General features: G+C 46.6%; 1 protein-coding gene across 1 annotated transcript in view; it reads left to right on the top strand.

Moving 5' to 3' along the window:
• Positions 1–17639, top strand: part of LOC138514720 (collagen alpha-1(VII) chain-like) — a 1453166-nt gene that overhangs the window by 948751 nt on the left and 486776 nt on the right. The window contains exon 78 of the mRNA XM_069630120.1: positions 2348–2473. Within this exon, the coding sequence (XP_069486221.1) occupies positions 2348–2473 (126 nt within the window). The remainder of the gene's footprint in view (positions 1–2347; positions 2474–17639) is intronic.

Genomic DNA, 17639 nt, shown 5'->3' with positions numbered 1-17639 from the left:
GCATGTGTTCTTTTGACTGGCTCTTTCTAGGCATCTGGCTTCCTGTTTGATGGTGAGGAGATACTAAGTGAACCATGACTAGTGCTGGTGTTTGTGGTGTTTCTGTGTTTTGAGGGGGGGCTACTTGGTTAAGTGATTGGGTTATTGTGGTTTTGTAATTGCTGAGAAGCGAGGTGGGGTATGTGTGGCAGTGGCGCGGGTGGTGGTATGAGTAATGAGAGAGCCCTGTTTGATATGTGTTTCCTTTATCTGGCTGTGGTCCTAGAGAGGGAGGTGGCAGGTGGGCGTATGCTGTGTGGCAGAGTGAGCATTAAAGGAATGACAAACTGGTCTGACCATGGTCCCCAGATTAGATTTTTGCAGGAAATCAGAAGGTCAAGGCTGTTGCCATCTATGTGTGTGTGGGATAGGTGGTGTGCTGAGTGAGGTTGTAGGAGGAGAGTGGAGGGATATTACTTTTCAATATGGTGTTGTTGTCTGGGTGGGAAGTACCTGGGTCCAAATAGCCTAGATAGATGTTGGTGCAGCAGACGCTGTGGTTGTTAGTAGTGAAATCTGACCCTTCATTGTAAGTTGGGGTTGAGTGTTGCAGGGCAGTTGATGAGGTGGATGAATGTGGGATGTGAGTGTGTTTGAGTGCTTCTAATGATGTGTATGGTGGGTGAGTGGGGTTGCCAAGTATGAGTGAATCTTTGTAAATGGTGGCAATGCCACAACCTGCTTTGTATGGCCAGTCTCTGTGGTGAATGGGACAGTGTCGGGAGAGCATGTCAGGAATATCATGTCAGGGATGATAGTTGTGTGTGGTAGAATTGTAGACATATCTCTGTGAGAAATAACATGTCTGATGTGTATGTGGGGATGGGGTCATTGATGTCTAGTGTTTGTGCAGGTGCACATGTGAAGAGTTGTTTAGTTGGTAAGTTGATATGCTGTGTTGGTGTTCAACGGGTTTGTTTTTGTTTGCTTCGTTTGTCTCATGTTTGTGGTACTCAGTGGCAAACAGGGGAAAACAGAGGGCATACTTGCCAACCCTACCGATTTAGGCATTAGGAAACCGCATTTTAAGCAGTGCTACCGCCTACTGATTTATTGGCAATAAATACCGATTTTTTTAAAGAATATGTTTATTTATTTATTTTACAATTTTTTTGTTTACATTTTATTTTTGGCTACGCCAGCTCGGGGGAGTCTTTCAAGGGCTCCCCCGAGCTGGCGTAGTGGGAGAAGGTGCGGCATGCAGGCTTTTGATGTAAAAGGCGCCCACGGCGGCGGGCTAAATGCGCTCCTCCGCCACAGGTGCCTTTGACAAAAGGCGCCATTAGCCACCCACCACGCCAGCTCGGGGGAGTCTTTCAAGGGCTCCCTCGAGCTGGCGTGGTGGCAGATGGCATGGCAGGCGCCTCATTGTCATTGAATGCAACCGCGGTGGTGGGCTCATTCAATGACAATGGGCTGCTAATGCACCCTATTCCTATCATTACCTCCTCGCCTGACTATTTTTGAAACTTTAAGATTCCTACAGAGTTTTGGTCACTGAATGTTGGCATGTATGAGAGGGCACAGGAAGATATAGAGAAAAATATGTATACTCTGATCCTTAGACTGAAATGCCCTTAACAGGGGCTTACAGGGGGCACAGGAAGACATGGGGAATACAATATATATGTGTACCCTTAGCTCTAGCTGCCCTTAACAGAGGAAGACATAGACACAGCTATGTAATCGTACCCGTAGCTCTGTCAACCTTTTGCTCAGGACGGCCGGGCAATTGGACATTCAAAGGAAGTGACATATTACCAAAATAACCTGGAAGTAGTTTGACAGGAAACATAAAAACAGGGAATAACAAAGTGTCCTGTTTTTTCTCTCGTAAGCAACTGCTGGGTCACACCATAAGGTACGGAGCTGTAGATAAGTTAATGGAGGGTCTTCCAAGCCGCAAAATGACGGGTTTCAAGGAAAGTGGGGGAGGTTGAAATCTAACCTGACCTGAAACAAGAAGAAAGATTAAATGAAGTCACTCTGGTTCTAGGAGCTGGTTTAAAAAGGCTTGCTGGCTCGTGAATTCAGGGACTTCAAAGTTGCAAAATGGCGGCTTTGAATGATGAGGGGGTTGGCATGCTGCCAGTATCTCCAGTTCACTGTGGATTGAAATACATGATGTGGAACTTGTTTTGCAGTTTCTGTGCAGCTCTAACTTTACCAATAAAAAATGAATGTAGTCATCCATCTCCGAGTCCACTTTTCCAAGAGAGTTATGCTCCATCAGTCCCTGTTAACGCTGCATATTGACAGTAGTGATGATACTCACGTTTTCTTCCCTGTCTTTGCTTTTGTCATGTAGGGAGAGCCAGGGGAGCCAGGACCCACAGGTGCTCAGGGGGTTCAAGGTATTCGAGGAAATCAAGGTGCCCCCGGATCGCAGGGTGACAGAGGGGAGCCTGGACCAGATAGCTTGCCCGGGCCAGCAGTGAGTATCTTTGCAGAAACCTATCACCAACCCGCTATTCTGGGAGACACACCACAATATCATGCCTGTTGTAGCCTTTGATGGAGGGGCGCTTGAGAATCGATCACAAGGTTCACCGACATCTGAGACGCTAGGAACCATGAACGATCCAATGTGGTGTTCTTGTGCATCGTTTTCTCTAGGAATGTCCTGCTGACCGTGCGTAGGGCGATTCAGACTTGCCAACCAGACCCATGTCATGAGGAACACCTTGATCCGGGCAAGACATTTTAGCCAGCACTACTTTCAATACTGGGACTCATTGTTTCAAGGTTTACGTTAAATTATGGACCAATAAATCCCAACCTGTATGGTGCTCCCGGCTTAAAAGCCAGAACAATATAAAAGGGCTCCTGGTGACATGGGGTCAGTGGCAGCTCCCATGACCTGACAGATCCAATGAGCACACCAATGCTAGATCCTCCAAACAGCTGTTGCCTGAATAATGGCTGGGTCCTATAGGAGTGATCCCCTCACTGGTAAGCAACTGTCCTCACATAGAATCTCCATGGCCTAGCACCTAAAATCAAGGCAAAGGGTGGGAGGAAAATAGGGGGGGGTTCCTGAGAACCTGTTGCCTCTGAATGCCTGCTGGGGCAGCAGTGGATTCTAGCACATTTCAGGCCCACACCGGCACCACCAGCCTCTCCCCTCTGATAGACATAAAGTTATTTTTCATATAAGTTATCTTTCTATCTTTTGCACCGAGTCTCATGCAAAGGTTATTCCATTGGATGCATGATCCTCAACCCCAACCGTTGCCCGAAGGTTCCATATAAAATCATGGTATACTATATAGTTATAATTGGTTATTTATAACGCGCTTAATACCCAGTGGTTTCTAAGCGCGGACCTGGGTATCGAACCTGTGTTGCTCCGTGTCATCTTGCTTCCGTGTCATCTTGCTTCCAACGCAAGCGCATTGCCCCAGAGCTATCTTCCAGAGAGTATGGTAGGCTTATGCATAATATCAATATTGTGGAGAATGGGGGTTCATCAGTCGATTTGGGCGAGCTAGGTGGCCTAAGCCTGGCATAGGTTAAGTGGTTGGCTCGAGCTTGACTTGAGTTTTGAGCCTGCTCACCTCTGAAAAGAAACACTGAAAAAGAATATTGCTGTTGCCAGGGGAGGCGGCATCCTTCGGCCATCATGTCCGGCCATCAAACAGCCCCTCGTTGTTAGGGTGCTTACAGCCTTGCTTGGCCCCGCAGTCATCATCCTTTGTTGAGGAGTCAGACAGAGCAAAGCGTATTGATATTTTTCACATATCTCATTGTTATCATCCGTATGGACCATTTATCTGTGAAAATCTCTCCAAGTTTAAATAGTGGGTGATACCAACTGAATGGGCGTGTTTGTACCTGAAAAACTCAATCCAACAACTACATGTAACTACTCAATCTCTGCCTTCTTCAAAGACAAACTGAGCCACATCAAAACATCAATTTTTTTACACTGTCTTATGGTTTGACCCACACCTTTTAGGATGACATTACTTTGCAATCTGGTTTGTAGTCTTCCATGTACTAGGAAGTTTCACTCAAAATTCAACTAATTGATATTGGTGCATAGACCTATTTATCCTGGGAAAAACAGGATGCATAAAATTCAAGCAATCCAAGAGTTTCCAATTGTTCTTAACCCCATGTTCACTCTTTGATATTGAATGGATTATCCAAACTATTGGAATGATACAATTTAACTTTCAAGCGTTGGGTCTTCAATGGTAATATTAAGTAAAATATATTAAGTAACATATGCTTCATAGTTCATGAGTGTCCAAAGATGTTTCATACATCCACGGTTATTATCTCTTTAGCGCTGAAGAAGCAACTGTGCTTTCCAAGAACGTGTCCCAATGAGACACAGTGTGTGCATTTCAATCAATGGCATAGATTGACTCATGAATCGGAATGAATCGGCCATGGGCGTGTTTTATGTGGGAATGGGAGTTTTCGTTGCAGGACATTTGGTCGAAGAAGAATTTGTAGTGCTTTTCGCAACGTATTTTGCTGCATATTCATGTGGGTGGATGGATTTGGGGAAATAATGTAGGGAGATTAAAGGGGGCGGTGTGAGGGGGGGGATCTTCTCCTGGGAGGATAGCTCAACGTGCGCGTGCGCCTTGGAAGCAAGACGACATGAAGCAACACAGGTTCGATCCCCGGGTCCGCGCTTAGAAACCTCTGGGTGTTTAAGCGCATTATAAATGCGCAACTAAGACAAAAAAAACAATTACGTGAATAAAAAACAAAACAATTACAGCGCCTCGATGCCCGCGGGCAGTGTGAACGCTTTAAAAATGTAAATTAAATAAAATATATATGCAGCAAAATCGGCCTGTAAAAAACATAAATCGACCAAATGTTTTCGAGCAGATCACCCGGAACCGTTTCACGTCTCATCAAACGTGTTATTTCATAACACAATTGATTTCCCTGAGCCATTGAGCTTAGCCATTAACATATATGATATTAAGGATTTTTTTTAGAGCAGAACGTCGAATCACAAACCCTTGTGAACCTTGACACTAACCCAAAGCATTGAAAGTTGGAGAGTCTGAGCCCGATTCTGAGGTGAAAGCAAAAATAGAAAAGTGTTCTTCCGTGATGGAGAACACTTTACTTACGAATGCCATTTTCTGTCAAAGTGCGAATGTGGCGACCTGGCAACAGGGCCTCCACTTTTGCATGTGCCTGATGTACAGCTTGGCAACAGCCCTAGCAAACATCAGAAATGCAGGGAAGGCACTGTCGGGATTCTCCTGCCAAAAGCTCTGGTTTTGCATGTTAAAATACAGCACTTTTGAGGTGTTAACATCTACTGCTCACTCCTTTGTAATAAAAGCATTTCTCAGTCTGCAACACCATTTTCCTGAAGTTTTAAGGATGCTTTCCTGAATAAGAAAAGTGGCAGACTTTTTTAGAAATGCGCGCAATGTAACTGGTGCACATGCTAGGGGCGTGAAGACAGATGATCTGTTTTAATAGCTCGAAAGCACAACATCTCTCCTATAATCTTTCAACCCACCTCAGAATGGTGGTGCTGAAAACTGGAGGGGAGAATGTCGCCTTTCTACACTAATGTTATCCCGTGCGCAGAATCGAGCCTTCAGACGTATCTAAAACGTACAAACTCTAAAATTGGAGCTTTTTTACTTTTTTTTTTCAAATGAGCCGATAAATCAGATGGAATGGACGTAGTCCATGAACAGGTTTTCCTTTAGCGTCCTCTCTGCTTAATTTCCCTCATTGTTTCACTGGTCAGTAAAAACAGTCCCAGACAGAAAAATCTTCAACATCACTGTGTGGGCACATGGATGCACTGCAGTAATCATTAATGGTGACCACAGCGAATACCCATAGATTCTGCCTGCTCATTACAGTTGTGAAAATCAAGTGGTCCATAGGGCTTAAAGCCTCTGCGCCTGCATGATAATCAGATGCAGGTGGAGAAACTGTTGCCTTCCCTGCACAGAGTGGAGAAACACATGGGCCTTATTTCCCCTACACACCCCGCTGTGTCTGGGGAACCCTGCCCAAAACGGCAAGGATTGATGGAGACACACTTGTCAATACCAATATGGACGCAAACACTGATCGCTGCCTACCAGTCTTCGTGTTCATTGCAGCACACTCGATAAAATACCCACACCTCCGCGATTCCACACGTCTCAACGCTACTGTTAGCTGTGGCTAGACGTGTGCTCCGTAGTTCACCTTCGCGGAACTTTGTTGCTTTCCTGGTTCCAGGACCCTTGCTCCATTCCATCCCTTCTCCTTCTTACCCAACCTTCTCCCGGAATCCGTGCACCCGATTCCGAGTGCTTCTTCCCCTTATTTTTTCCTGGATTTCCTGGAGTTTACTATCGATCCCGGACAAGAATTTGAACGAACACTGGAAGCCGAAGACGGCCGAGCGGGCTTGTACAAGACCCGAACCATAAGGAAGAAAACTTCTACAACGGAATCCATCAAGCAGTGAAAACAGGTGAGAAAGGGGGAAACCTGTGACAGATTGAGACGCCACCTGACCGAAGTCGATACAGACATGGAGGCGGGCGTTCAGGATCTTATGCGCGGCATGAAGGAACTAACAACCGAAGTACAAAACCTAAAGGCAGAGAATGCCCCGCTAAAGCAATTGGTTTTATCCCGCGATTCTGCCACGAAGGAGAGCGTACTATTGGGTGGCATTTTTGACAAATACGATGGGTCAGCAAAGAACCTTCGTGGATTCCTAGATTCCTGTTTGGTCCACTTTACTTTTAAGCCCTATTATTTCTCCACCCCCAGGGCTAAAGTGGGCTTTATTATTTCACACCTTACCGCGAATGCATTAACCTGGGCCACACTATTAGTTAATGCCGGAGATGCCCTCCTGGATGATTATGACGGATTCATTCGAGCACGTAAGACCATGTTTGACCGTCCAGGTCAGGTCTATAGTGCTCAGGAACGCCTTCTCGATATACAGCAGGGTTCCCAGGATATGCTCACATATGTTACACGATTAAGCAATTGGCTAAAGAAGCAGACTGGTCCTCTGAAGCCTGTTTCACCCTCTTTCGAAGAGGGTTGAACGAAGACATCAAGGATGAACTGGCCAGGGTAGCACGTCCAAGTTCATACCAGGACCTTATGGATCTTGCTCTACAGATTGACTTTCGCATACAGGAAACGAAGGCAGAGAAAAAGAAAACCAAGTCACCCTTCCAGAAGAATCCCATAGTGATCCCCACGAAATCCGAAGATAGCTCTGCCCCTATTAACCAACCTGAACCCATGCAATTAGGGGCTTTCCGTGGACCAATATCCCCCCAAGAAAGATTACGAAGGATCCATACCGGCTTATGCATGTATTGCGCATCGGACAAACATTTAGTGAGAGAGTGTCCTATAGCTCCTCCACGGCGTTCGGGAAACGCCAGCCCCCGATCCTAGATGGAGCGCAGTTTCGGGAGAGAGATGTTGGCTCCACATCTACACCATCCTTGAACTCTCCTGGACAGAACAATCTGGTAATTTTACAGGCCTTTCTATCGCCATCCAAGAAGAACACCTACCCCATTCTGCCATTAGTGGACTGTGGGGCCATGGGAATATTCATAGCCCAAGAATGGGATCTTAAACACCATATTCCCTACGAATCCCGGAATGTCATGCAACCTGTAGAAGCAATTGGTGGGAGACCCCTTTCTTCCGGACCAATAACCCTCCAGACTAAGGAAATCGAGCTAGCAATAAACCACCATCGAGAGAAGATAAGGTTTGACATCATAAAATCCGCCCATTACCCATTGGTTTTGGGAATGCCCTGGCTACAAAGACACAATCCATACATCAATTGGGCAGCAGGTTCCTTGTTCCTGGGTTCCGAACATTGCATGTCTCATTGCCTACCCCTGGACCCTGCTCCGACACCAGCGGAAGGACTTTCAGCAAACCATCTAGGTCCACTCTCGGTCTCAAACATCATTCAGGTTCCTAAAGTCTATCAGGAATACTCTGATGTGTTTTCTTCTGCTATTGTTCAAGCCTTACCTCCTCAAAGACCAGAAGACTGTGCTATTGAAACCGAACCTTCAGCTGTGATTCCCTTTGGGAGGATGTTCATCTTATCCGAACCCGAGAAAAAGGCCCTCCGTGAATACCTGGATACTAACCTTGAAAATGGCACCATACGACCATCCAAATCTCCAGCAGGAGCATCACTGTTTTTTGTTCCGAAGAAAGACACCAATGAGCTCAGACCTTGCCTTGATTATCGAGGCCTAAATCAGTGCACCCTAAAGGATTGGTATCCGTTGCCCTTGATCTCAGACATCCTGGAAGCAGTAAGAGGAGCCGTAGTATTCACCAAATTGGATCTTAGAGGTGCCTACCATCTGATCCGTATTAGAGAAGGTGACAAATGGAAGACAGCCTTCAGAACACCCTTTGGTCATTATGAATACTTGCTCATGCCTTTCGGACTTGCTAACGCCCCGGCAGTCTTCCAACGTTTCATGGATCGGGTGTTTTCGGACATGCTATTCCTTTTTGTCATCGTGTATCTGGACGATATCTTAATATTCTCGAAGGACCCACTCAAGCATAAGGAACATGTTAAGGCAGTGCTACAACGGCTACGTGAACACAAGCTCCTGGCAAAACCTGAGAAGTTCTTCTTTCATGTCCTTATTGTCCACTATCTAGGATTTGTTCTTAGCCCAGAAGGTATTGGAATGGATCAATCCAAGGTAAAGGCTATACTATCCTGGCCAAGTCCGACCACCGTGAAACATATCCAGTCCTTCCAGGGCTTAGCTAATTTCTATAGGAAATGTATACCTTCCTTTTCCGATATAGTCCAACCAATTATTGCCTTGCTGAAGAAAGATGCTCCCTTTCATTGGGCAACAGCTCAGGAGGAAGCCTTCCAATGCTTGAAATCAAAGTTCACCCAAGCTCCCATCCTGGCTCAACCTGATATCAATCGACCCTTCTTAGTGGAAACAGATGCCTCTAACTACGCCATTGGAGCAGTTCTGAAACAAGAATTTGACGACGGACTGGAACATCCTATTGCTTATCTTTCACGGACCTTAACTCCCAGTGAAACCCACTACTCTGTTTTAGAAAAGGAACTGTTAGCCATCCGTCAAGCCTTTACTGAGTGGCGTCATTTACTCTTAGGAGCAAAACATCCGGTCCAGGTTCGCACGGACCATCGAAATCTTCAAGTATTACAGTCCTTGGAATGCAGAAATAGCCGTCAAGCCCGTTGGGCCGCCTTCTTTGCCCAATACCAGTTCCAGATTCACCATGTCCCTGGAACGCAGAATATAATTGCTGACGCTTTATCTCGACGTCCTGATTACGAGCCTCCTGAAGACCGGACATTCCCTAAAATGTTTCCCCATACAATATTTGTAGCTCACGCAATCAGCCTCCTGGAAGAAATTTGCTTACAAACCCAGTCCTCTGAACTCTACAAGAACATTTCAAGGAAGAATCAATGGGATGTGAAAACCAAGGACGGATATTTGTTCAAAGATAATGCTTTAGTCATTCCCACACAGAAACTACAACAAAGAATAATAAACCTTTGCCACGATACACTTCACTCTGGACATCGTGGCATTACCAATACCCTCTGTCTCATACAAAGGCAATTCTGGTGGCCTAGAATGAAGACTGACGTAAAGCTGTACGTCCAAGCCTGTTCTGTCTGTAGTCAGAACAAACATGACAACAAGAGACCAGCGGGTCTCCTACTGCAGCCTACACTACCAGCAAGGCACTGGGAATTTATCGCTACAGACTTCATTGTGGAATTTCCACCTTCCAGGGGATACATGACTATCATGGTCACCATTGACTTGTTCACTCATTTGGCTCATTTTACACCCCTGTATAAACTACCATCCTCATCAGAACTTGCTGGAATTTTCCTGGAACACATATTCCGGCTTCATGGTCTCCCTTCCAAGATAATATCAGAGAGAGGACCCCAATACATCTCTCAGTTTTGGAAACACCTCTGTCGAATACTAGGAATTCAACGTGCTCTCTCTCAGGCTATCATCCCCAAACCAACGGAGCTACTGAACGTGTGAATCAAACCTTAGAACAATATCTCCGATGTTTTGCTACCACGGTCCAGGATGATTGGTCCCTTTTAATACCTGTGGCTGAATTCACCTATAATAACTCGGATCACTCGGCTGTTAAAACCAGCCCTTTTTTTTGTAGCCAGGGATCCACCCTTCGGTTCTACCTTCTGTCCTTCCCCATCCTACACCGGTTCCTACAGTTGATTCCTGGATTGAAACACTTATCAATGTACAAAGAGAAGCCAAAGAACAGCTAGAAAGAGCCCGGAATCAGACCAAACATTATGCGGACTCAAAGAGAAGACCAGGCCCCTCCTACACAATAGGCAATAAAGTATGGTTATCCTCGAAACTACTGCCTCAACATCTACGGCCAAATAAACCGGCTCCCCGATATTATGGGCCTTTTCCTATAAAAGAAATCATCAACCCAGTGGCCTTTCGCCTCAAATTGCCAGATTCCTAGAATAAGATCCACCCACTTTTTCATACATCCCTACTAAAGCCATACATCCAGACCTCTCAGACGAACCTCAGACCTAGCCCTGTCCTTGTCAATGACCAACTGAAATATAAAGTCTCCCGGATATGTGACTCCAGATGTAAACGTGGTCAGCTCCAGTACCTGGTGGAATGGAAAGGATATCCACCCAGTGAACGCACTTGGGAACCCGTCTCCAATTTGAATACCCCCAGGTTACTCCGAAGGTTCCATCTCTTACACCCGGGCAAAACTGGCGGGACGGGTTTTCAGAGGAGGTATGCTGTCATGACCCATCAGACACGCCCCTTCTGGACCTCCTGGTCCCTGTCAGACCAGGGCTTGCACTCTGTTGTACTACCAATATGGCCGCAAACACTGAACGCTGCCTAGCAGTCTTCGAGTTCATTGCAGCACACTCGATAAAATAGCCACACCCCTGCGCTTCCGAGCATCTCAACGCTACTGTTAGCTGTGGCTAGACGTGTGCTCCGTAGTTCGCCTTCGCAGAACTTTGTTGCTTTCCTGGTTCCCGGACCCTTGCTCCATTCTATCCCTTCTCCTTCTTACCCAACCTTCTCCCGGAATCCGTGCACCCGCCTCTGAGTGCTTCTTCCCCTTATTTTTTCCTGGATTTCCTGGAGTTTACTATTGATCCCGGACAAGAAGTTGAACGAACACTGGAAGCCGAAGACGGCCGAGCGGGCTTGTACATGACCCGAACCATAAGGAAGAAAACTTCAACGGAATCCATCAAGCAGGGAAAACAGGTGAGAAAGGGGGAAACCTGTGACAACACTTGTTTCCACCCGTATTTACAGATTTCTGTAATTTCACGCCTCAGTCTAAATGAGGCTACAAGTGTGAGCATTTGTCTTTTTAAGTAAAGTTTCATACTGCCAATTTTGCAATTTATAAGCAACTGCTGATTTTATCAGATAAGGGAAGCGAGGTGCAAGATGAGGAATTTGCCCTGAAAATTGCCAGGATTAGAGTCAATGGGCCTCATTACGAGGTTGGCGGTAACCCGCTGGTGCAACCGGCGGGTTGCTGCCAATCCTGTAACCAGTGGCGTAACACAACTTTTTGCCAGAGCGATTGCCATTGTTTTTTAGGGTAACACCAGTCCAAAAATCAAATACATGCAAGTCACCAGCAGTGCACAGGAACATTAATGCTTTAATTAATTGAATACTTTGCTATTAAAAATGCCATGCCACAATGAAAACATGTCCAACTGGCTGTACAATGTAGACTAGTCTAGACGCATAATAACATATCACAGTACAGCATGCCAAGCCACATTTAGACATACCTAGACTGGTTGCAACAAATTGGCAGTCGTAGCAATAACCCTTATGGTTGTTTTATCACAGATGCCCAGAAAAATATGCATGGCCACAGTAAGAAATGTGGCCATGCAGTAACCAAATGCCAGTCGAGCCAGGTAATTACACTTAGAAGACTGCTTTATCAGAGATGCCCAGTTAAAGAAAGATGCCCAGTTAAAGAAAGTCTAGCCAAACTAAGAAATGACTAGACTGGCTGCAGCAAAATGCCACTCTAGCCACTAATATCACATATCATGCCTGATTAGCCTGGAGATGGATTGCCATTGCGATTTATCCCACATCCCTCCCCCCCACACAACCCTTCTCCCTCCAACCACCTGCTCCAACCCCCAAAATCAGCACATCGGCCCAGAATTACTTCCAAGTCCCTCTTCCTTGTCCCAGTGCTGACAAATGATGCACCTTGCCTCATGGGTAAGTACTAGGATGAGGAAGAGTGGCACTAGAAGGAATGAAGATTACAGGTAACTAAGCCAGGCATTACCTCCATGTCCCACTTCCTCATCCCAGCACTTGTGTATGAGGCAAAGTGCCTCAAACACAAGTAATGGGATGAGGAAGAATGGGGATATGAGTAATGAAGATTACCAATAGGTAATCATGGCATTAAACACAAGCAATGGCACAACACCATTGATCTGACTGGGAACAGTCCTCTCCCCCAACCCCTGAAATTTTGGGCTACGTTGATTCGACCTGGCTGACCTACAAAGCCGTTGCAGACAGAACAGGACACAGATGTTAAATGGCGCCTGTGTTTCATCATTAAGGCCCAGCAAATACTAACGTAAAAGCATTTCACTGTTCCTTTTTAGGCAGTTGAAATCATGATATGGGTTTAGTACTTGCATGCCAGGGGAGTAATTGGAAGAGTGGATAGGGGACAGGAGACGGCTCATTCTCACAGCTCTCCATAAGTGCAGGGTTTCAGACTTAAAGGAGAGAGTTAACTGCTTGTAACATTGAAGCTGCACTAGAACAGTCTCATTAGAATGTGTAAAGAAGATAGATGCCCCCACAGAAATAGGTTTGCCCCTCCCATACCACCCGTGAAGTTAACATTTGAAGGGTTAGCCATCTCCCAAAATGTAGGTTTTGCTGAGCCCTTGAACACAAGCACACACACCATTCACCATGCCCCTACGCACACCCAGCCACCCATGCATTTCAGTGTGTACCCTTTCACTATACAGGCACACCCAGGGAGCCCCCTGTACATTTATGTGTGCACCCTTTCACAATACAGGCACACCCAGGCAGCCACCCATACATTTAAGTGTGCACCTTTTCACCATACACTCACACGCACACCCAGCCACCCATACATTTGAGTGTGCACACTATCACCATAGACTCACACAGACATATCCAGGCCGCATCATGTGCTCACTCATTAATGCACATTACATTATATACATACATATACACACACTTACATGCACGCACACATTTAAAGAAAATACATTTTCTTACCTTTAATCTGTTGGTCCAGGGAACGAGACCTTCAGCTCCCTGCAGTAACCAGGAATGCTTGTTCCCATCATCTTCAGAGGATTGGGAGGCCCCCGTGTCATGGAGTGGAGGGGAGTCCTCTTGCTTCAAAAATAAATGGTTCCTTTTTTAAGTCACTCTGACTTCATGAAGAAATGATTTCCACTAATGGACCAAACCAGCAGAGTGACTTCAAACAGAAACGATGGGCCTCATTATGAGTGTGGCGGTCGGAAACAAGGGTGTCGATAAGCCTACCGGCACCCTTGTTTCCGACCGCCACACTCAGAGTCTGCCTGCTGGGACCGCTCTGCCCGACAGGTCTGACCCTGGCAGTCACAGCGGCCCCAGTAGGCAGACTCATCACGGAACACTGCCACCGTTAGTGACGGTGCTGGTGCTTCCGTGAACCTACGGGGACTAACATTTTCCGGCACCTAGCTTCCCGGTTCGCAGGGACTTGTAATGTCCCATTAGCACCGGGAAGCTAGGTGTCAGAAATGGTGTTATGCTTCGTAATGAGGTCTTTCTTTTTGAAGTAATAGGGCTCCCGCCCCATGCCTTGGAGGCCACTAGCCTTTAGGCTTCCACATCATGAGGTGGGGGAGCCCTCGGACTTCATAAAGAAATAGAATCTTTTTTACCTGTTTTTTAGTCACTCGGCCTTCATAAAGAAATTATTTCTGTAAAAAGAAATCTTTTTTTATAAAGAAAAATATTTGTTTAGTTTGAGAGGCCCCTCCCATGACATGGACGGGGCCCCCGCACTGCAGGAGGTGTGGGGGCCCCAGTTACGCCAGTGCCTGTAACACCAAATCTGGCGCCTGACTTCCTGGTGCGACCGGGACATTGCAAGCCCCGGCGGTGCAGGGAAGTCAGGCGCTGGATTTTGTAACTCCCCATTCCATTAGAGTCCTATAGGACTCCATGGGAGTGGAGAGAAGGAAGCTCCGGCAACATTGCTAACGGTGCCAGTGTTTCGGTGAAAAGTCCGCCTACCAGGGCTGCTGCACCTGGCAAGTCAGACCTGCCGGGCACGATGGCCCCGGCAGGAAAACTTATAGTGTGGCCTCATGTCGCGTAAATTCACAGCCAACATTTTGGCCACTACATACGTCACCTCTTCATCCTGCCACATTAACACCCTACAAATTTGAATCTGGCAAATGGGTTTAAACCTAAATCAGCCCCTCCCATCTGCCCCGCCTCACCATGATATTACGGCCTTGATTTTCAAATTCTGCAGCAAGAAAAAGGAAATATTGCGGAACAAATAAGCATATTTTGCAGCATTTATATTTCATTAAAATAGAGGTAGATACTAAGCTTATAAAATTCCATTTTCAATGGATTGCATTCTTCCACAGATTCCTCATCAGATGGATAGCCATTCCAGCATCAGCTGCTCAGAATTTTCTATGGACAGGGGGCGTAGTACAACTCGACCGTCGATCTCTCTTGACTTGACCGCGCCACTTGTCAGCTCCGGACATAAAAGTCGCCCACCATATAAAGAACGTCATTACTCCACTTTACCTCGGTTCCTTTTTTCTGCAGGCTCAGCTTGCTGCTTTTTAGAACGACTCTTGAGAGAGAAATTCCAAATTATCATATTTGAAGGAATTTGTCAATACGTCGGCTCCTAAGGCTCAAACGTTGGCATGACTGCAACTCCAAGATGTCAATCACCGGCCCGCGTGGCATCTCTGTGTGGTGAGTCAGTAAAGATCATGACGTTGAGGATTGTGTCCTGTGTTAGCAGATGATACCCAAGTTGTTGAGGGAGCGATCGGTGAAGCTGACACTCGAGCGACCTGTGGCGAAATTCCCAGCTTGTACCACTGCCAGGTCGTTGGATCAGGATACTGAGTGACTCACACAGAAAAAGAGGAAAGGAGTACAAGAAGGCAAAAAAGCGGTCACATTCCCGAAGCCATTCATCGTCCTCGTCTTCCCATTAAGAAGAAGCGATGCCATCGGCACAGGCATGACTCCGATTCGTCAGAGGAACGTGATAAAACCTGCTCTAACCGGGGCACGTCGAAGACAGAGTGGGAGAGAAGCAAATGCTTCTTATGTTTAAGACGGCCACAGCCGGTACGACCCTGGTCTCGATGCTGCAGGCTCCCAAAGCACCAATTGCACCCATAGGTTCTGTTGCCATGGTGTGGACTCTGGTTAAATGCCCTTGTGCTCAACCACGACTACTGGGAAACAGCCATAGTGCCAAAGGGCCATAAGTTGCTGGCACCATTAGGACTGATAGGGCCAACAGCATTGACATCTGTACTGACAATCGATCACTCCTCCGTTCCCAATTCTCATTTGATGTCTTTTGACACTATGTGGTTAATTTTTGATGATCACAGGGACCAGGTGCCTTTCGGCTTTGAGCCTATGGGCCAAGGAGTAAGTAGAGATGACTATTTTGTCGACCAAGTAGATTTGGTTGCCTTTGTAGCAGGGCACCACAGAGCAAGTGGTTTGGGCAAGTCCCTTGATCCAGATATTCAATAGACTGCTCCATATGAACACCCTAATGCTCAAATACCGTAGGACTGTTGCGAAGGTGGTTGAAGCCTTGGGTCTCGGTGCCCCTGCAAAGCCTCTGTCGACCTATGACCTCACAGACATATTAATAAAGGCCCACAGATGGAGAGGACACTTCCCTTTAATGCAGCCATTTCAGACCCCATTACTACTCTGTAGCAGAGACCTTGCTCCACTCCAGCTGTGGATTCAGAGCTCACAAACAAATATAGGCTGGCAAGGGGAAAGGACCTATCTTTTCTTTCATTCCACCCAACGCCAGAGGGCTTGGTAGTGCAAGCCACCATGGTGAGTTCCAGACCGGCCACATCTACCTTGAACTAGCCAAAGGATAGGGAATGTAAGAAAACTGATGCCATAGCCAAGAACATTTTCGCCTCAGGCAGTATGGCCCTGAAGCAGTGTATGCATCAGGTGCTTTCCCAAGTATTTCCACGGGCTGTGGAGACTCATTGTGGAGGCAGCAGAGTACATACCAGCTGGTGAGATGAGGGATGGGTTTTTGCAAATAACTGATGATGGCAAAGAGGTGGCTTGCCAAGCACTGCAGTCAGGCCTGGACACTGCAGATTGCATGGGCATGCCAATGGGTTCATCCACCGTTCTGAGGAGGACAGCCTACCTGCACAATTCAGCTTTCTCGACAAATGTTCAGGCTAAGCTGTTGGACATAGCTTTCAATGGCAAGCACCTGTTTGGCCCCAATTATTCCTTGGAGAAATTGAAGGATTCTAAATCAGCTGCCAGATTGATGGGCTTGGCTATAAGGCAACTTGCTAAGCAATCTTTCGGCTTCTCTGCTACATTCCGAGGAGAGGGCACAACCCCTGCAAGCCAGGCAAAAGCAGAGGTGTTTCTCGCATCCCGGATGGGGCAAATGCACCTCTAGAGGCCAGCAGACAAAGGCGGCTGCAGCAGGGGGGGTGGCGAACAGTAAGCTGCTTTGAGTTCTCCCCTTATCTTTCACCGGTTGGAGGGAAAATTTCTGAGCACTTGGTCGGGTGGAAGGAGATAACCTCTGATGCCTGGGCATTGCAGCTCGTAGAATGGGGGTACTGTCTACAGTTTTTGCACAAACAACCAGATAGACCACCACCCGCTCAATAACATCCAGAAAAGGGGGTGCAGGAATAATTGAGGTGCTGTTATTGAAGGGTGCTGTGGAAGAGGTGCTACCTGAGTGGAGCGGATCAGGCTTGTATTCCAGTTATTTTCTGGTGCCCAAAAAAGAAGGAGGATTCTGTACCATTTTGTACTTCAGAGTTTTGAACATGTTCCTGAGAAAAGACAAGTTCAAGATGGTAACATTGAAATACATTTTCCAGGCTCTACGGCTTCAGGACTGGTTAGTGTCACTGGATCTTCAGGACGCTTATTTTCATGTGTCTATCTATCAGAAGCACAGGCATTTTCTTCGAGATTCGTCATCAGGAACACTGATTACCAATTCAAGGTTTTCCCTTTTGGGCTAACCTCTCCACTCAGGGTCTTCGCCAAACTGATGGCAGTGGTGGTGGCGCACCTCAGGAGATCAGGTGTTCACGTATTCCCATACCTGGAATATAGGTGATCTGAGGGAAGTCGCTGCAGCAGGTGTTGACTCACCTCCAGGAAATCTACTTGATGCTTCATAGGTTGGGCTTCTCCCTAAACCTC

The sequence above is a fragment of the Ambystoma mexicanum genome, chromosome 12 (genome assembly GCF_040938575.1).
Source record: "Ambystoma mexicanum isolate Mex_15411 chromosome 12, UKY_AmexF1_1, whole genome shotgun sequence".
NCBI lineage: Eukaryota > Metazoa > Chordata > Amphibia > Caudata > Ambystomatidae > Ambystoma > Ambystoma mexicanum.
Note: the sequence above shows the minus strand (reverse complement) of the source record. Positions and strands in the feature narration are given on the sequence as shown.